The sequence below is a fragment of the Molothrus ater genome, chromosome 12, assembly GCF_012460135.2.
Source record: "Molothrus ater isolate BHLD 08-10-18 breed brown headed cowbird chromosome 12, BPBGC_Mater_1.1, whole genome shotgun sequence".
Lineage (NCBI taxonomy): Eukaryota > Metazoa > Chordata > Aves > Passeriformes > Icteridae > Molothrus > Molothrus ater.
The window spans coordinates 14500439-14520000 of NC_050489.2; the positions used below are offsets into that span (position 1 = coordinate 14500439).

The window sequence follows — 19562 nt, forward strand, 5'->3', positions numbered from 1 at the left end:
AGCAAAATCAGACTCCTCAACACTTCCTGAAATTCAATTCACTAAAGCCTTTCTTGAGTAAGTCTTGTTTTGAAACCAGATCACTCAGATTTTAAACCTAAATGTGAAATGCCATCACCAACTCCAGAAGGAGATACACAGGGAATAACTGCACATCCTTACCTCACACAGAAGTCAAATAACCACCTCTAGGGCAGAGGCTGAAACACCCATTCTGAAAGAAGGATTCCTCTTCCTCTCCCCTTGCTAAAGTGTTGTTCCTAGGGACAGGCTTTGCCACTTACACTGCTTCAGAACTTCATTCCCTCAATCCCTTCTTTAGACATCTGCACCTTCAATCAATCCTTTGAACTGACATCACCATGATGGAATCAACACTGGGGAGCCTCCCCAGAAGAGATCCCTGCCACAGTTCACCAGTACAACACACTGAGCCTCCAGCAGGAACAATTCAAACTATTAAAGGTGAGATACACAAAAACACCTTCTCAAGTGACAGCCAGGCAGCAGCTACAGTGGAAATTCACAACCACAAATCCCCAGCACCACCCTATGTGAGATAAAAGCTGGATCTGTCTCGACCAGCATAAGAAAAACATGGCACAGGAATGGCTGAGACATCAGGGAGGCTCTCAAAGCCCCTCCACTGCCCAACCTCAGATCAGAGCTACCAGCAGCTCCTGTTCAGGTTGTTGTGTTAACACACACGGGTCTGTCTCTTTGGAATTAATTATTCCTGGAAAATCACTGTAATTACAGAATATAATAAAAACAACAAGCTGTTAAAACAGAAAACTCTGATCTTGGGAGACGAGCAGAAAAATCCATTATCTCCCTTTAAGATTGATCTAGACTGCAGTAAAGATTAAGTGCTGTTCAGTGACCTTTTGTAATGTGATTTCTTTGGAAAATTGTCTTGAAGCTCACTGCAAATTATTTCAATTTTAGCAGTTACATAAACTAATCAAGGGCAGTGTTTCAAAACAGACAAGCAGTTAATAGCCAGGTCAGTGAAATGAAGGAATAAGGATGGTCTTTTCCCTGCATTTATGAGGAGTTCAGCCCAGCATCCACCTTTGCAGATAACCTAGTAATTATCAAGGGCCTAAATGCAGCACAAACCGAGATCCTTCCAAGTCCCTTTACAAGTAGGCCACTTCTCACTTCAACAACGATAGCAAAAAAAATCAACTGTAACAAGTTGTCACTTTTGTTTGGTTTTTAGTAGGAACATCTGCTGCCTTCTCCACAACCCTTAAACTGGTTGGAGTTCAAATGTCACACCTGAAGGACTGGATTAATTAATTACACCAAATCCCTCCTCCTGTGTGGCTTTGCCTTCCAGATAATATTCCTGCCATATTCATCATTTAACAACAAACAATGCCAGGGCTATCCACACAGAGCAGACTGACACCTTCATAATGAGTAAAAATTAAATCCACATTAACAAGAGAACTCCAGACCTTGTTATAAATGCCCCTTTACTGCTTTCCCCAGTGTTCCAGTACTCTTCACCACATCAACACCACTGCAGCAGTCCAAAATTAAGCTCAAGGCTCCTCCCTTCTGCTTCACTTAATTTCTGAGGCATCACAATTCCAGAAACCAGAGTGACCAGACCTTGCCAGCAAGAAGAAAACCTACTTTCATTCATATCACACCAGAGACCCCCAATCTACTGAATTTTTTTTTAGAAGTCCCCATCTCCAAGAGCTCAGGACACAGCTGTGCCAGTGCCTCTGCTTCCAGGGCATTCCACCTCGTTTGGATCCATTCAGCAGGAGACAAAACCTGCCCGTGCTGTGCCTGCCTGGAACAGGGAGCTGGAACCCTTCCGGAAAGGAGGCCAGAGTCCAGCAGAGCTGCCAGCCACACATCCCAGGCACTGGGCTGCAAGGAGCACTTACCCATCTCTACCTTTACTGACGATCTTCACTTCAAAGTAATAAATGCCACAGGCTGCAGGGATGGGGTGAGTGGCCCTGACCGAGGCAGCATCTTTGTGATTTTTACCGTGACCTAAGAAAGAACAGAAATGTAAGTACTGAGGGGATCTGGCCTCTCATGTATCCTGATCTAAAGCCTCGCTGTCTGAAGCCAGCAGGGATCTGTTTCTACACGGAGCCAGCCATTTAAAGTACACGTTCCAGAGAACCAGCATACACAACTCTGCACTGCCACCAAGAACAATTCCTACGGCACAAGCATTTCAGCTTTCCCTTTGTTTTCACCAGGAAGTTTTTGAGAAAGACTCTCAGTAACACCTCTCTCCCTCCCCACAGACACAATTTGAAGACCAATGTACACAGAGAGAAGACAAAAATGATTACACAAGAAGGGAATGACATCAGTGTTTACTAGCCAGGCTGGAAAAGGAATGATCTCTTCTCCGCTGGGTGGGTAGGGAGAACAGCTCCAACAGCGAGCAAGGAAAACATCGCACTACAAGTCAGCGAGCAGCTCAGTGGTGTAAACCCGAGGAGCCAAAGCCCAGGCAGGCAGCGTGTCGGGGCCATCCGAGCGCTGGGCTGCCTTTGAGCAGGATGACAGAGTAAACAGCCGGTCTGCCCGCACCGGGCCCGGTCCAGCGGCACAGCACAGCGTTATATAAGGCCACACACCCCGCCGGGCAGAGCCCCCGGCTCCCCAGCGCCTCCGCTCCCGAGCCCCGGCAGCCCGGCCCGAGCAGCCCAGCCGGGGCTCGGGGCCGAGCGGGCTCCCGGAGCCCGGAGCTCGGCGCCGCCCGTCCCCGAGCTGCCCCCGGCGCCCCTGCCCCGGGGCCGCCGGACCCGCTGCCGGCTCAGCCCGCGCCCGGAGGGCCCCGCGGAGCGGTCGGGCCGAGGGCCCCGCCGAGGCCGTCCCGCTCCGGGCCGAGGCCGAACTCGGCGCCGACGCCCCAGCCCGGCACCTTTGTAGTGGACGCGCAGGTTGCCTTGCGAGAGGCCGATGTAGTTGTACTTGTCCTTGGGGCTCCAGGAGCGCGGCAGCGGCGTCTCGTCCTGGTTGACGGCGGGGTAGAGGCGGCGGAGGCGCCGGCTCAGCTCCTGCTCCTCGGGCGGCCCCGGCGGCGCCGCGTCCCCGCCGTGCGGGCTCCCCGCGCCCGCCTCCGCCATCTTGGACCCGCTTTGTGTCAGCGGGCGGGGAGCGAGGCCCGGCCGCGGCCGGCAGCCAATGGGCTGCGAGCGTGCCCACAATGGGGCCGCGCCGCCCGACGGGAAGCGCAGTCCTCGTCACTCCGGTCCGCCCGTCCCTGTCTCTCGCCGAGACTACAACTCCCGAGAGGCGGAGCGTGCAAAGCCCCGTCCCCCCTTCGGCGCGCTGCACGCTGGGAACCGTGTCCCCGTTCCGCTCTGCTCCCTTCAGCGCCGTAGGGTGCGAGACTCCCATTCCCAGCGTGCTCCGCGGCAGCGCGGAGCCCAAGGACCGCCCAACGCTTGCAGGAGCCCGCCGGCCGCCTCCGCTCACGGGCCGGTTTCGGCCACCGTGCGGCGCCCGCGCGTCAGGCGCTGCGTGGGCAGCTATGGCGGCGCGCGAGGGGGTCCTGCGGGCGTGGCCGTTGCCATGGCGATGGGTAAACGGAGCGCGCGCGCCATGGCGGAACGGAGCGGGCACAGCCCGGACAGCACCGGGAGCAGCGGCGGCTCCGCTGCCAGGGACGGGGGACCAGGGACCCCGGCTGAGCCCTGCAGCTCACAAAGGATCCTTCGAGTCCCAGCTGGATCCATATGGCTACACAGTCTTTGTATGTATTTATATATATATATATATATATATAATTTAAATGCAATTATGCCTTGAGAGTACACAAAAACTGAACTACTGCTGTGAAGCCACGGCCAGCAGGAAGAAAAACAAGATCCTTGAGCAGACTTCTAGTATGAGTTCATTCTTCTGTGTATGACACATGTAATTCCATGTTTCCATTCTTTTTCCATGTCTCCATAGCAATAAACAGGCGCCTGTCATCATTCCAAAGACGTGACTGTCAGAGCAACTGGGGACCTGCTTAAGGCAAGAGCTGCATTCTCTTGGTCTGCACTGAAGTTACAGGTCTGACACAAGGTACTCTTGACAGAATGATCTTCCCTTCCTTGTGAGAGTATTTATATAGTTATATATTTAGATTTTATATTTAGACTACATCTATAGTTGTAATATATATATATTTAGATATCCGTTCAAGCCAGTTGGATACAAAAAGTTACAGCCTCTGAGGCTCCAGGCTGCCAAACAGGTATCAACTGTTTGGAATACACCCAGCCTAAGGAAAAGGCTCCAGTGAGTTGAAGAATTCCCATGAAACATCCAACGCCAGTGTCAGCCCAACATGTGGCAGGCAGCGGGTGCAAAGCACTGCCTGCTTCCATTCCTCCCCTCGGGAGCTGCAGCTCCTGGTGAGAAGAAAGTGAACTCTGACACACCCTGGAGAAGGGAATCCCACCCATGCAGGACATGCAGACACTGCTTCCAGCAATGCTTCTCAAAGGACCCTTCTCTTTCCAACACTTCAGTCACACTGTATCAGCAAAAAATGCTCTTTATTGTAGTAATGGAATTATGCTTTGAAAAAATCCTTGAAAAATGCCTGCCATTTGGAGTGGCATTGCCTGCTGAAGAGATTTTAACTGCACTGGCCATTGTGTCCTCCTTCAGTGTTATTCAGAACCTGTTTAACCTCCAGCCCTGCTGCCAAGAGCTGGGTTGGATTTCCAGGAGTCCCTATAAATTTGTGCCACGTGGCTGTGGTTTGAGGAGACTGTACTGCACCCACAGCATAACCCAGAGGGGAGGAGGATCCACACTTGCAGCAGGATTTAGGACAGCCTCAGATGGGGAGAAACAACTTGTGCCACACTGACTGCCCAGAAGGAACTGAAGAGAAAATCCAGTATCCATCTCCATCCCTCTAAACTGGTACATGTGACAGGTATTATTCTTCCCCAGCTTCTGAACTATCCTACAAAGTTACACGCCCTGGCACCCTTTGCTGGGTCAGATCTCATTCCTAGAGTGGTTTAGGCTCCCTGGAAGCAGTAGAACCACACACAAAAGTTTTGCTTTGTTTCCCTGTGTGAGGAGCACAGCATGGACCAGCTCCTCCAAGCAGCAATTGCCTGCATAGGAACACCAGTGGAAAACAAAGGAGCACCATGGCTGGCATGAAGAGCACCCAAATGCCTGCTAGGAACAACTTGAACACCACAATGCAGAAGCCTCTCAGCTCACTGGCATAAACAGCATTGGCATCACAAAAAAAAACCCCGTGTAACATTTTATTTATCAGAGCTGTACAAGTATCCAAAGGTAACATATAAAAATATGGAGAGTCAAATTACTTGTAACAAAGGCTGGTGAGACCCAGCAGGGTGGTGTGGTGGCCACAACACAAGCTGCCTGCCCTCAGGAGAACATCCAGCAGTGGCTGCCTGACTGGGTGCATGTGGAAAAGCATCACCTGGAGCAGTGACATGAAGAACCCAGAGGCAGTCAGCCCCTGGGAGCAGCCACCAGCCCAGGCCAGGGGCAGCCCTGCACCTTCACTTGCAGGGCAGCACTTTGTTTCCACTCACTGCCACGGGGATCAGGAGCCTGCGGTACTCCAGGGGGAGGTAACGCTCTATCAGCACCCTCAGAGGCATCTTGTCTGTCACCAGCCCCTGCCTTCAGCCAGAGAGAGCAGGGAAGAAACAAGAGCTGTTAGTGAAATGTGTTTCCACTCAATGCCACAGTAAAGCTTTCTTGCAGTGATGTGTTTGCATTTAAGAGCTGAAATGCTCTGACTGCTCGTGACAAACAGCTCCAGACTCGTGTTTGCAGGTGCTATGCAGGACTGCCCACACAGCAGAGCAGACAGACCCAGAGAGGTCCTGCAGAGCAGCTTCCCACTGTTTACCATGGGGATATTCATCTGTATTGATCAGGACCAAAGTAGAGGCTCATTCTTTCTAAATTCACAATCCACCTACCACGGGATAAATTCTACCCTTTGAAGATGTGCACAGAATGATGGGAGAGAAGGAAATAGCTCAGTACCCAGATTTTTTTACAGTCACAACTCAGAGGTGGTTGGCATTTGCCAGCTGGGTAGGCTATGGAGTTTTCCTGTACACCATTTAGCTGACTGGCCTGAAAAAATCAGCATCTCCCAGTTTTGTAGAAAGAAAGGAAGTGCAAAATTTATTCATACTTCCCATGTGGAAGGAAGAGAGATGCTGTTCTTATGCAATGAGCCAGCAACAACTCCTGATTTCTTTATGAGGCAGTAAAAAGGCATAAAGACATCTAGAACAAGGTGAAACAACAAGTGCATGGAATTCTCACACCAGGACAAGTAACCCACTGTGCCTCCTGGCCTGTTCATACCTCAGCACACACCTGGTAAGGTGGGAAAACAAAACCTCTGCATCAGGACAACAGATTATTCTTTTTAAGCAGCAGCACCAGCTCACCTACAGAGGCCCATGCAAAGTCAGAGTCATCAGCTGTGCCCTGTACTATCCCCTAGGTGACTTTAACTTCACATTTGAAACTCTTCCAGTGGAGATTAAGAACAACCACTCAGAGTAAGGACTTTAAATGAAAAGTGGTGGGTTGCTTCAGGCCTCACAGAGGGCCTCCACAAGAAGAATAAATCCCTTGTGTTTTGGTCACAGAATAAAGTAAATCCAGGCAGGAGCTGGGGCAGCTGTGAATGTGCAGAGGACAGAACAGCAGTGAGGCAGCTCTGAGAACAGCTCTTCAGGCTGCTGTACAGGAAGGTTGCTGTTAGGAGAGGCCAGCCCTGCCCACCCAGGCTGGGGGCTCTTTCTCCTGCTTTTGAGAGGAACTGTCAGTTTGGATTCCACGGATCAGCTTGTGCAGTAGCAGGAAGACCAAGTCACCAAAAGAGACAGCAGGACATGTGAAAATGCTCAGAGTGTCAGCTGCAGATGATTTTATCAAAGAGCTCACTGGAGGATGCAAACAGTGCAGCCCAGCCTCCCTCTTAGCATTTCTCTACTTCCTCTACACATTCTACACAAATCCCTCTCCTCTTGGTTCCTCAGATGACTCCTTGCACTCACAACCCCTCACTACTTCCCCTTGCCCTTCCACCATCACCAAGTGGTGCAACCCAAGTCCAGGGATGTCTCCTGGGACAGAAGTGGCCTCACACAGAGTAAATCCCAGATCCCACACTTCCTATGCAAACACTGCTGGTGGTACATTCTGGCAACAACCAGGTGTTTCTGGGCTATCAAAGCACCACCAAACACGACTGCAGATTAGTAACAACCCTTCCATTACCTTCTCATGAGGACTTCCAGGTCAGCTGCCTCCACTGTCTTCCTCCCTGCATGGTGGCTGTAAGCTTCCAGATCATCACTCAGCTGCTTGAAGTATCTGTCTGAGCTGAGGGGGGAAGTCAAAGCACATCAAAGCTGCTGTAAATACCAGCTACTCACCCCCTTCTGCAGGGCAAGCTGCACCAGAGCTGCTCCTTGTGCAGGTCACAGCCTGCCAGGGAAAGCTGAGGGAGAAGAAACTCTCCAGCCCATGAACAAAGCTTGGCTTCTCAGCCCAGGCTCCCTGGAACTTCAGTGCCAAGACAGCTGTGAAACAGCTGCACAACCAGAACCCTTTCCAAACTTCCCACAGCTGCAGGAGCAGGGGTTGACACCAGTGACAGAGAAATCAGCACTGAGGGGCAGATATTGGCTGCTGCAGTGACAATGTTCAGACAATACACAGATTTTCCTCATGAAAGCAACAAGGTCTAAGGGTGCAAAAAGCTGAGAAACCTGGACTCCAGTGAAACATGGCACACCCTCACTGTGCCCAGCACAATGGCCATTGTCCAGAGCCACCCTGCTCATGGAAATTGATACAGACAATCTGTGTGCTACAATTTGGTGGGACAAAACCCAGATGCTCCTGAAAGGCAGCACTGATCAGATACCCACATGGCAATGCACAGCACTTTCCACATTTCTGCCCATTTTTATCAAGCCTCCCAAGACTTTTTCCAGCTGAAGAGAGATGGCTGTCAGCTTGTCAGTAGCACTCTCAACAAGTTTACTTCAGGGGAGAAAAGAAAGGAAAAAAACTCAATAGTAAAAATAATGGATAGAGCAGTTTGTTGCTACATACCATTTTTCAACAATTTGGATTGCATCTCTGGTTACTGGCATTTTAGCAAAATGTCTGAATATCTCCTTTATCAAACTCCTTGGTACTTGAGGCTCCCGTGGCTTCTTCTGGGATGTTCCCAATCTCTTTGGAACTGTCTTAGGCTGCAGCAGCTTCAGGGGAGACCTTTGAGGAAAATTGAAAAATCACACATTGAATGAAGAAGGGAGAGGCAGAGAACACCAAGCTGAGTTTGGAGAAACCCTAACCTGAACTGGAAGGGATAAGAACTACCTTGAGCTCTTCATTTTTTCTCCCTCCCGATTCTTCAAAACTGTCATGCCCACACAGGGCAGTTTGCAAACAGTTCATGTGGCATCATGGCCTTGAGAGAAGCAATCCAGGCTCAAGTTGCCTTGATTCTAGAGTGTTCATGTAACACACTGTCAGCAAACTGGAGTTCTCTGCCACACATGACTGCAGTTTCCACTGCATCCCTGCAGTATTCCCTTTACAGTAGTGCACAAAGTTTGAGGCACCACAGGTCACCTCTGCATCTATGGAAGGGGAAGCTGCTCTGCAGGGAATCCTTCTACACTATTAAAAACTTCAATGGGGGCTTTTTTTGTGGTTTGTAGGGTTTCCCACCCCTCCATTAAACAAGGCTGTAAGTCCTAAAGGAAATTACAATTGTCTTGCATTCTAAAATAGGAAAAAATGTAATATGGAACAATTAATTAAAATCCATGGATTCACTCATATGTAATTGGAAAACAACAGAAAAAAACTAGAATCTCAGGCTAACACATGCAAAACCCTAGAGAGGGTGTGTGGATCACTTGACTCTCTCCAGTCCACCCATATGTGGACAAAAGAATTTTGTCTTCTTGTTTATTGCTTTAATAGACAAAGCTTTAAAGTCATGGGCTAGAAGATTCCTCCTGTTCCCTAGGACCCACTGCAGGTGCTTCTGATGAAACCAAATTTCTAGTCAAGAGGGTGCAAGTGTTAATTAATTTGGAGTAATGCAGAGGACAGGTTCACCTTCTGCCTCTAAGAGAGCTCCATTTTAGTCAGCACATGGCAACTGCACACAGCTTTAGGCTTCTGCAGTCAATACAAGTATGTCATTCCATGTGATCAGTGTCTTGCCATCTGTAACTCCCCCTATTCTGCAAGGGCCTCTGCATCCCTTACTGGAGTCTATGGCTCCAGAGTGGCTTACCAATTGAAAAACTCCTAGGAAAAGTTTTGGCCTTTAGCACAAGAAAATATTACAAGAAGGCTCATTGGAAAGCCTCAAGGCATCAGACTGTCCTGGAAGAGCACTGACATTCACTCAAAGACTTCAACACTGCTCACTCCCTGTGGCAGCTGCCAGAGCAGCTGGCAAAGCCAGGCTCTGCTCTGCCCCCAGCCCCAGCTCTGCCAGGCTGGACAAGGCCTAGGCTTACCTGGGAGCAGCAGGTTGTGCAGGTTTTGCTGACAGCAGGAGATTGTGGGCTGGAGCACGGACGAACGCAGGAGTCTTCATGGAAACCTCTAGAAAAAAGTACTGGAGGAAATGAAGTGTCTTTCCAGAGCTCCTGGAGCAGGCAGTGCTGCCACAGCAGAGAGAAACCCAGCCAGCTCCCCACATGGCTGTGCTCTGGCTGTGCCCCACAGCACCCTGAGCCAGCACAGCTGCTGCAGTGCCACCCCCCAGCTCCTGTCACACGGGCTGGTGGCTCCCTTGGGCCCCTGGGCTGGCCCAGCTGGCTGGCCAGGCTGCAGGGACACACCTCAGGACCAGACTGCAGTGGCTGATGGCTGCGTTAATTCAGGGTGCCACAAAGCTGCACCCTTTTTAACCAGAGAGAACTGCAAAGTCTGGAAGTTACCTCTGTCATCTTGCTAAGCCACTGGCAAATTCTCCTGGCCAAAGGGACAAGCTGAGCTACAGAGTCACATTGCAAGGGCCAGACTATAAACTTCTCCCTGTCTGCAGATTTTCATGAGTCCCTCCAGACAAGGCTCCTGTTATCAGCATCTCACCTGTTCTCTGCTATGAACCCATAGCAGTTTCCTCCAAGTCTAATCTGCATTAACTTCACTCTTGAACTTTTTCACTTCTTAACAAGCGAGAGCAGGAAAGAAAACAATATAACAGAGATGCTGAGCAGATTCCTTACCTTCACTTGCAGGGTGTTCAGCTTCATCCTCAGCAGGCTCTTCCACTGAAATATCCAAATTCAGCATCATAGCCTGGTCCTGTAGTTCATCTTCTTGTTCAGTTTCACTTACTGGAGTCATCTCAGGTTTTTCAGATGAGGAAAAGGCATGAGAGTGCCTGCCCAGACTTTCGGCTCCAATGCCTCTGGTAATCTCACGTTCTAGATTTCCAAAACAGAAAAAATAAAGCACTGAAACAAAGATCTTTGCCTGATTCTGGAACTTCCACTAGTAAATTTTGTGCCCACTTCTGGGGTCCCAGTACAAAGGAGAGATGGACACAGTCGAGAGCCCAGCAAAGGCCCACCAGGACAGTTAAAGGACTGAAGCATCTCTCCTAGAAGGAAAGGCTGACAGAGCTGGGACTGTTCAGCCTAGAGAGAAGGCTTAGGGCAGATCTTACCAATATACACAAGTGCCTGAAGGCAGAGTGTAGGGCAGACAGAGCCAGACTCTTCCCACTGATGCCCAGCGCCAAGAGAAAAGGCAACTGGCACAGACTGGAACATGAGAGGCTCCATCTGAACAGAAGGAAGACAGTTTGCAGTCAATACCCTTGGAGACTCATAAGAGCCACTTGGATCCTGGGCAACCTGCTCTATGTGGCCCTGCCAGAGCAAAGGGGCAGGAGAAAATAACCTTGAGGTCCCTTTCTACCTCAACCACGCTGTGAGTTCAGATAACACCTGCTAAGCCTTAACCCACAGTACTCACTGCAAACCACCTCTTCTTCAGTAACAGAAATCTGTGCCCCTGGGTTACTCTGCTGGGAGTGATCTTGCTTTTCTTCTCCCTGTTTTTCAGGGGTTTCTGGAGACACATGAGTCACTCTGTCAAGATGCTCATCATCAAGGCTTGAGCTCTTGGAGTATCTTTTGGTTCCCTGGTTTGTGTTCACACTGGATACCAGGCCCTCCAGCCTTGCTGCCTCTTGATCTGCATCAGAAACTGGGCTCCTCTGTGCTGAAGTTTTTGAATCTGACAGCTGGGGTTCAAGAGCAGACAATTTATTTTGGCTCTCTTCATCCAGCTGGGGCTGAACAAAGAGCTCTGTGCTATTCATCATCATTTCTGTATCACTGGTCAGCATGCTTGTTCGAATCCCAGATGCAGATTGTGAGTCCACAAGATCATTCTGTCCTGTTGAGAAAGTTTTAAAACAAATTTTGTGTGAAAAACTGTTCAAGGTCATAGGGACACACTATACTACCAGGACTTGTGTAATTCATGATTTAAGTCATTCAACCAACCTCAACAGATCCAACACTGACACTGTATGACCCCACTTCTGTGCCCACAACTCTCCCTACCAAACAATAGAGACCTCAGTACCCACAGATGAAGATGATCCCCAACAATTCCTGTGGTTTAAACAACCACACTGGGCAAAGTACACATTTAACTGCATAGAATCAAAGGAACTGTCAAGGCAGAACCTCATTCTAATCTTGCCTCCCAAATCCCACTCTATTTCTGTCAATGTGTTAGTAAATTTGAAATTCTAAAAATACAGACCATGCTTCAGTAAATGCTTCTAAAAGCCCCTTTAAAGTAAGGCACTGCCTCCCAAAAGAGAAATAACAGCACTAAAGAAACCTTTGCTCTTCAGCAGGTTCTGTTCCACCCTGCCTTCAAAGGCTTGCATGTCAACAGCCTTGCGGGTTTTGGGCCTCCGCAGCAAGCCCCTCTTCTCAACGGTGTCTGGGGCCAGCAAGGAACCCACAGACATACGAAGGGACCTGTAAAAAGGGGGGAAAATGTCACAATCACACACCCCACTTTCCCCCTCAGAATACATGATGGAATTTTATAAATCTTAAAAAAAAATAAAAAGGGGAAAAAAAAATTTGAGAGTAAAGATATACCCTAGACAACAATGGAATGGTAGGAGAACTTCCCAATAAGTTTAAGAATCTTCTTATTATCAATACCCTCAGCAAAGTACAGCTACCAACACACTGTGACTGGTTTAAGAGAGAGCTGATAGCAACACCTAAAGCATAGGAAATGTTTCTCACTGCAGGTGTTTTGCACCCTGAAGACTGGCCATGCTCAATGACCTCCTGCCCCTCTCTCCAGGCAAGCCAGTTAAAAAGGGGGTTCAGAGGGTTCAAAGACAGAAATACAAAATGCAGCCCCAAAAAGCATCTTGTGTGGCACCCCAGGCAAGGGCTGCAGTGAGTAAGGTGATTTTGGGCTGGGCTGATTTTGGCCAGGGTCCTTTGCAAAGTACACAGGCAACACCAGAAAGTAAATTCTTTGATTCACTAAAAAGCTTTTAAAGTCCAGAAAATACTGCATAGATGCAATTGATGTAATAAAACTATGAACAGGCAGGGATAATATTCTAAAGTATATTGTGTACTGATTTACATGATATTCTAAGGTATATTGTGTACTGATTTACATAATATTCTAAGGTATATTGCGTACTGATTTACATAATATTCTAAGGTATATTGTGTGCTGATTTACATGATATTCTAAGGTATATTGTGTACTGATTTACATAATATTCTAAGGTATATTGCGTACTGATTTACATAATATTCTAAAGTATATTGTGTACTGATTTACATAATATTCTAAGGTATATTGTGTACTGATTTACATGATATTCTAAAGTATATTGTGTGCTGATTTACATAATATTCTAAGGTATATTGTGTGCTGATTTACTGCTGGAAGCATGAGAACAAAAGGAAAAAAGGAATGATCCAAGCAAGTGAAAAGAGGAGCAATAGTAGCAATACAAGCTAGACCAACCCAGGCACACAGTGCAGAGGCACAGTTTCTGAAAATCAAAAGGTGTGTGGTGCAACATCTTGAAATTCCACCAGCAGAGGGGCAGATGCCTGTGTTATAACACTAACACAGGTCTTGAACATGAACCCAGGCATCTGCACTGTTCCTCACCCCTTCAGATGTGATCACAGCCAGAACAGACAGAATTTAAGACGTTTTAGGTTAAACTCACCGAGTCATAACTGTGCTGTCCAACGCTGACTGAGCTAGAAAAAGTGGATGGCACATTAGTTGAGGAATTACCCTTTACACACCAGGCTACAGGAACATCCCAAGGGATCTTCCTCTTTTCAGAGCCAGCCATGCTACAATCCTCAAACACCATTACTTTGGTGCAAACAGAATTAGATAATGGGGTCATTTTACCATTTCTTGTCTACATTTCAGAATTGTATATTAGAAATCTAATAAGCAATTTCTGAAAGGGTAAGAAAATAAGTTATTTCAATGAAAATTTAACATGGCACATACTCTCAGATTTAATAATTTTACTTTTACCACACTGATAACAAGATGTTAGATCTTGGTCACAACCACTCTTAGCAACCCAACCCAAACACATCTGGAGTTTTACACAGATGCCTATTCCACCTCTTGATGAAACTGGAACTCAAACACGTTCTGCTCACAAAGAACTTTATCATTATTTTATATAATTGCAATGGAAAGTATGCAGCTGCTTGTATTTTAAAGTTTCTAGAACTGAGAAGAAGACAGGGTTCCTCTGGAGACACTTCAAAGCTCAAGAAGCACCAAGTTGCAAAAGTAGTCAGGAAATTACATACAGTCATGGCAGAGCCTAGAACTTGGCTTTAAAAGGTTTATTTTAAATTTGATAGGATGGGGGCTTTTACTTTCTCCATTTTCCCCTTTGTATGAGATATTGCAATCTGGATTCCAAACCTACAACTGGGCAGCTCCTGACAACTGAGCTGAGCAGGTGAGAACCAGCTGACAGCAAATGCAGCACTGAGCAAGGTAATTCTTGACTGCAGCCTTACCTTGGTACTGGGGAAGTCGTCTCTCTGCTGCTTTCTCAAATTCAGAAATGCTGAATTTCCTTCTCTTCTTTTTCATGTGGAACACAGTGACAGATGTGTCCTCAGGAGCAACATCTGGCAGCTGCAATTCCCCCCTGCCAAAACAAACCAAGCTGCAGAGGAATTTCTGATAATCCCACCTGACAAGATGCAATTCTGATCACTGAAACACAAGTAGAGAAGTCCTGCTCCCCAATCCCACCACAGAAACTGCAGCTCTAATAATAGTGTAATAAAAGTGTAAATTATAAAAAAACCCTACTTACATGCTAGAAACCCTCTTAGGTGGGACTTCTGAATGAGCTTCTTCTGTGTCTTCATGGTTAGATATCTGAGGTGCCAGCGGTGAAACTTGGGGCTCTGCCAACAAACCAGAACATTTCCTTTCCTCAGTTCAATACAGCAGAATGTCACACCTATACTACAGGCTGTAAATAACATTTGCTAGCAGGTGAAAATAAAGACCTAATGAAAACTGTTTGGGTTCTACTCCTGGGAAGGCTGGCAGTGACAAAGCCAGTGGTGACGGGGGCAGCACGGGGGTTCCCTGCACTGCAGCAGAATAACTCACACCTGAACCTACAGTCAAAGGCAGCACCAGGATTATGTGCTCAGTCACCACGATAAGAAGACCAAGTGAAGAGGGTTTTGAAGGGGATCTTCAAAGCTCTGATTTCACCAGTGCAAGGCCTGATCTCTCAAGCAGTTGTATTCTGCATTCAGGTGCCCTGCAGTGACTCCTCTGTTACACAAATCAGTCATACAACAATCTGATTTCTGTTTTGTGTAATGGGGAAAGGATAATGGGCCACCAAGGAACACCTTCTGTTTTCTTAACTTTTCCAAAACCATTGTTTTTCTGTTCTCAATTCTCCTGGAAAAAAAGACACTTACGGTTCTGCATGACTCTCTTGAGCATAAGCCGTGGGGTGCCATTTCTGAGATCAGGGAACACTCCCAGTCTCTGCTTTGCCAAGGTGCTCCTGACAGATTTACTCTTATTTTCTACACTCGATCCAGTCTAGAGGGAAATCAAGAGACAAGCAATTCAAAGCTAGTATTTTCATTATTAAAGACTGCAACATCAAAAGCATCCACCACCCATGTTCTAATAACAAGCTAGGCAAGCTGGTAAGAAACTTTTTCCAAATTCCAAAGAGAAATTGCGCTTGTTGGCTTTTTGACAAAGGTGGCACTTCCCGTGTGGACGGGAGACAAATCAGCTGGGGGAATGATCCAGAGGGGGTTCCAGCATAAAACCCTCCTGTGGAATCACCCATAGGGCTTCCAGCATAAAACCCTCCTGTGGAATGATCCAGGGGGTTCCGGTATAAAACCCTCCTGTGGAATGATCCAGGGGGGCTCCAGCATAAAACCCTCCTGTGGAATGATCCAGGGGGGCTCCAGCATAAAACCCTCCTGTGGAATGATCCAGGGGGCTCTAGCATAAAACCCTCCTGTGGAATGATCCAGGGGGGCTCCAGCATAAAACCCTCCTGTGGAATGATCCAGGGGGGCTCCAGCATAAAACCCTCCTGTGGACGGAATCCTGAGTAGCCTCAGAGCACAGCCGCCACCTAAACCTGCCGAGCGCCTTTGGGTCAGGCCTTTCGGCCCGTTTTCCACGATTAAAGGCGAACAAGGGTGAGGGAGCAGCCTCCGCTCCTGCTTCAGAGGCATCACTGCTGTCTCAAACCGGGAGCGACCGGGCGGGCGGCACCGGCCGAGTCCCATGGGACGGTCGATCCCAACAGCGACTCTCCTTTCCTCCCTTCTTTCTTTTCTTCCTCCCCTCCCGCCCGCCCTTGCAGATCCCTCGGGGCACCTGTGCCGCCGCCCGCGTGTTGTAGCCGCTGCGCCTGAGGCCGGGCCTAGCCCGGGACCGCCCGTCAGCCATGGCGGGCCCGGTAACGGCCGAAGGGCTCCCGCCACCCGCCGCCTCTCGCGAGACGCGCGCGCGCGCCGGGAGGGGCCGCGGCGCAGTGTGGGGCGGGTAGTTCCGCCGGCGGCGCGGTGCATTGTGGTCCGCGTAGTTCCGGGGCGGCGGCGGCGGCGGCGGCGAGAGGCCGCGCGGGCCTTGTGGGAGCTGTAGTTCGGCGGGGCCGCTCGCCCCGCTCGCCGCGGGTGTCCCCCCGCCCCGCGAGGCCATGCCGGGCTTCACCTGCTGCGTACCGGGCTGCTACAACAACTCGCACCGCGACAAGGCGCTGCACTTCTACACCTTCCCCAAGGACGAGGAGCTGCGGCGCCTCTGGCTCAAGAACGTCTCCCGGGCGGGCGTCAGCGGCTGCTTCAGCACCTTCCAGCCCACCACGGGCCACCGCGTCTGCAGCGAGCACTTCCAGGGCGGCCGCAAGTCCTACCTGGTGCGGGTCCCCACCATCTTCCCGCTGCGCGGCGTCAACGAGCGCAAGGCTCAGCGGGCCCGGCGCCCCCGCCCCGCCGCCGCCGCCGCCGCCGCCCCGCAGGGCCCCGCGGCCGCCGCCGAGGCCCCTGCAGGGGGCGCGGCCGAGGACGTGAAGCCCATCGACCTGACGGTGCAGGTGGAGCTCGGGGCCGCCGCCACCATCGGGCCCAGCCCCGTGCGGCTGCCGGTGCCGGTACCGGCGGCGGCGGCGGCGGGGGAGGAGAGCCCGGTGGAGGGCGGCCCCCCCGATCACTCGTACTCGCTGTCGTCGGGCACCACGTCGGAGGAGCTGCTGAGGAAGCTGAACGAGCAGCGCGACATCATCGCGCTGCTGGAGGTGAAGATGAAGGAGATGAAGGGCAGCATCCGCCGCCTGCGCCTGGCCGAGGCCCAGCTCCGCGAGGAGATCCGCGAGAAGGACCGGCTGCTCCACGCCGCCAGCGCCGGTACCCGCAAGCGCCACGGCCTCTGAGCGCTGCCGGCGCCCGGCCCGGAGCGGGGCTCTCCATCCCGGAGCCTCCGCCGCCCCCGCTGCGGTGCCGGGCACGGCAGAGATGGGATGGACCGCGGCCCCTCCGTGCCCGGCTCAGCCCACGCCACAGCAGCCCCCGGCCGGGCAAGGCCGTCGGGTTCCCCTGCCTGGACTGGATCAGCTCGGTGCCCAGCGCCGTTATCGCCCCGACGTTGTCTCCGGTGTCACCTCGCCCCGGGCCCATCAAACCCGCTGTGTGCGGCGTCGGAACGTAGCGTGGATGGGACCCGAGCCGTCACTAAGTGGACGTAGGGTATCGGTTTTCAGCAAATAAACTCGCTCTGTGTCAAGTGAGGTAACAGCAACACTACCCTGGAGAAGGCGTGTCCGACTGCCGTGGGCGCTGTCCCCATCACAGGATGGTCGGCGATGTCGCGTTCAGCCTCGCTCAGTGGAGGAAAGCTTTAGAAACCCTCTCAGGGTGATGTGTTTCTTCAGTAAATTACTGATGCCATAAAAGACTGCTGTTCCTAGCGTGACAGAACCCCCAGATTAAAGAGTGTTCTTGTACCGTGTAGTTTCTGCTTTCTCTGCAGCGTGTGTGAATTGGTTACAGATGTCTCCATGCTCTCGACACCAGTAAGGATTACAGTCTGGTACAAGGAACACGGTGGCACTTAACAGCTGTAGTTTATCTCATTGGCTTAAGACTCCCTCTAATGAAATGGAGGCTTTGTAACACATTGGAATTTCAATCCTTGGCTTTCGTTCTGAGATCCAGGATGAAACAGAAGTGACTTTACCTGCAGTGGTTGCAAACCTTTCCTGTCTAATCCTAAACTAGTTGGCATGACTAATAATCTGTACATTAGGCAAGACCATACTAAAACCTGCTTGTGTGTTCTAAACCAAGATTTACGAGTATTGTAACAAATCTATGTGGAATGGTTGTGTAGTTTCTGTTTCTAGCCAGCATCAGTCCCTTCACTTTCTGCAACAGGAAACCAAATCAGCGTTGGCTAGAAAGAGGGTGGAGTGAGGGTAGCAAAGCCACGAGTTTGGCTTGGTTATGCACTTCCAGCCTGGCTGGTGGAACACATCCCTCAGCAGTTTGGAGGAGGAGGAGGAGAAGGGGAGTGTGTGGTGCCCCAGCATGGCCCTGTGGCAGTGGAAAATGATGATGGATGTTAAGAACAAAGGGCACTTCACCACAGTGTGCCCATATTCACCTTGGAGGGAAGAATTCCCAGGTGTTCCCTGGCTCTGTGAGATCCTTCTGGAACCGGAGTGCGTTGTGCTCAGTAGATTGGGATGTCACTTTTACTAAATTTTATAGAGGTATTTTCTAAATGTAAAAAGTATCTTTAGTTTGAAATTATGTAATCTTTGTAACACTGGCTAATGTAGCTTTACAACCATCAGCTTCAACACTGTATACAACCGAACAAAAGGGCACCGTGGGGTTTTGTAGCCGGAGGTTTCTCTGTAGATCCTGAAGCCAGTTCAGCTCCAGGTTGTCACAGCCTGCTATGTGATGCATGGATCATTTTTTATTAACGTGTGTGCCAAGTTGGATGGTCATCTGTGAGGATGCTACATGTCTATCCATGTACCAAGTCCTTGCTGTTACTTCAGTTTAATTTATTCTCCAATCTGATATGTGGCTCTCCAGCTCTGTGCTATACTGATTTTTCTGCGAGTCGAGTTAGCAGCGATTTTTTCGTTTGGTTGGTTTGGCTTGTTGTTTTGGGTTTGTTTTTGGTTTCTTTTGTAGGACAAGCAGATACCTGCTCCACCATGGGATCTAACATATGTGATTGGTCCAGCAGTTCTAGAGGCTCCCATCAAGACAGTAGGCAGCACAACATCCCCTCCTCACAAACGAGGCTGGTTGTGCTTCTGAGCCCATTCAGAGCGTGCATGTCCTGACAGTCATGGTACTTTTTCTACCATCAGGAGGCACTTCAGGATATTCAGCCATTTGGCCTTGCTGGACTGGTTACCTGCTGGACTGTTTGACTTCTCCAGGTTACACTGAGGTGCTAACATGCTTAATTTTAATAAAGTATATTTTGTTTTCTTACATTTCCTGTCTCCTTGTGTTTTTTATATATATTTCTGAAAGGTTGTGGCTGTAGCTTTGTCTTTTCTTTTGTAACACCTTTTTTTTCATTGTCAGCTCCACAGCTGGAACAGCGGGAATATCTTTACATTCATGAAGGGTGAGGAAGAGGAGTTTGAGGTCAGTTCAGTGTACCACACACCTACCTGCGCAGAGGTTGCAGCCATTTTGATGAGCCATCAGTCAGAGGGTGCTCTCTGTGCAACCTGGAGGGATTTGAGCAGGGAACCAGGCTTCCCCCAGGGCTTCCCCCAGCATGACTCTCCTGTCTAATGCCTGGTGGAGGAAGGAGAAGGCATGGCCTCCCATGAACCAGCCTAGTGTAGGGAAGAGCTTGCATATACTCTTAGAACTTGTAATTCCACTTGCCAGAGTCCCTGGTTTCAGATTGGT

General features: G+C 49.8%; 3 protein-coding genes across 4 annotated transcripts in view; 1 reads left to right on the forward strand and 2 right to left on the reverse strand.

The window, feature by feature from the left end:
* Nucleotides 1-3116, reverse strand: part of RANBP10 (RAN binding protein 10) — a 62846-nt gene extending 59730 nt beyond the window's left edge. The window contains exons 1-2 of one of the 2 annotated variants that reach the window (XM_036390200.1): nt 2912-3116; nt 1911-2022 (exon numbers count right to left, since the gene is read on the reverse strand). In XM_036390200.1, the coding sequence (XP_036246093.1) occupies nt 1911-2022; nt 2912-3116 (317 nt within the window). Of the gene's footprint in view, nt 1-1910; nt 2023-2911 lie in introns of those variants that run through there. The other variant, XM_036390201.1, reaches the window with a different exon arrangement.
* Nucleotides 3117-5262: 2146 nt separating this feature from the next.
* Nucleotides 5263-16317, reverse strand: CENPT (centromere protein T). Its single transcript, XM_036390176.2, has 12 exons — nt 15994-16317; nt 15063-15189; nt 14435-14528; nt 14130-14263; nt 13301-13334; nt 11920-12062; nt 11038-11463; nt 10284-10484; nt 9567-9654; nt 8134-8298; nt 7291-7395; nt 5263-5664 (listed from the first exon to the last, which is right to left on the reverse strand). Exons 1-12 carry the CDS (start codon nt 16315-16317, stop codon nt 5541-5543), a joined length of 1965 nt encoding a protein of 654 aa, XP_036246069.1. The 3' UTR covers nt 5263-5540.
* Nucleotides 16316-19132, forward strand: THAP11 (THAP domain containing 11). The gene has a single exon (XM_036390177.2). The coding sequence runs from the start codon at nt 16316-16318 to the stop codon at nt 17045-17047; it is 732 nt and encodes a 243-aa protein (XP_036246070.1). The 3' UTR covers nt 17048-19132.
* The last annotated feature ends 430 nt before the right edge of the window (nt 19133-19562 follow it).

Bases quoted from the DNA above. Each gene is read 5' to 3' on its own strand.
- CENPT (XM_036390176.2), bottom strand. From the start codon at position 16,317: ATGGCCTCGCGGGGCGGGGGGACACCCGCGGCGAGCGGGGCGAGCGGC. The intron at 14,529-15,062 runs GTAAGTGTCTTT...GTTTGTTGGCAG, and splicing joins CAAGAGAGTCATGCAGAACC to AGCCCCAAGTTTCACCGCTG. The intron at 12,063-13,300 runs GTGAGTTTAACC...CCCTTTTTACAG, and splicing joins GACAGCACAGTTATGACTCG to GTCCCTTCGTATGTCTGTGG.
- THAP11 (XM_036390177.2), top strand. From the start codon at position 16,316: ATGCCGGGCTTCACCTGCTGCGTACCGGGCTGCTACAACAACTCGCAC.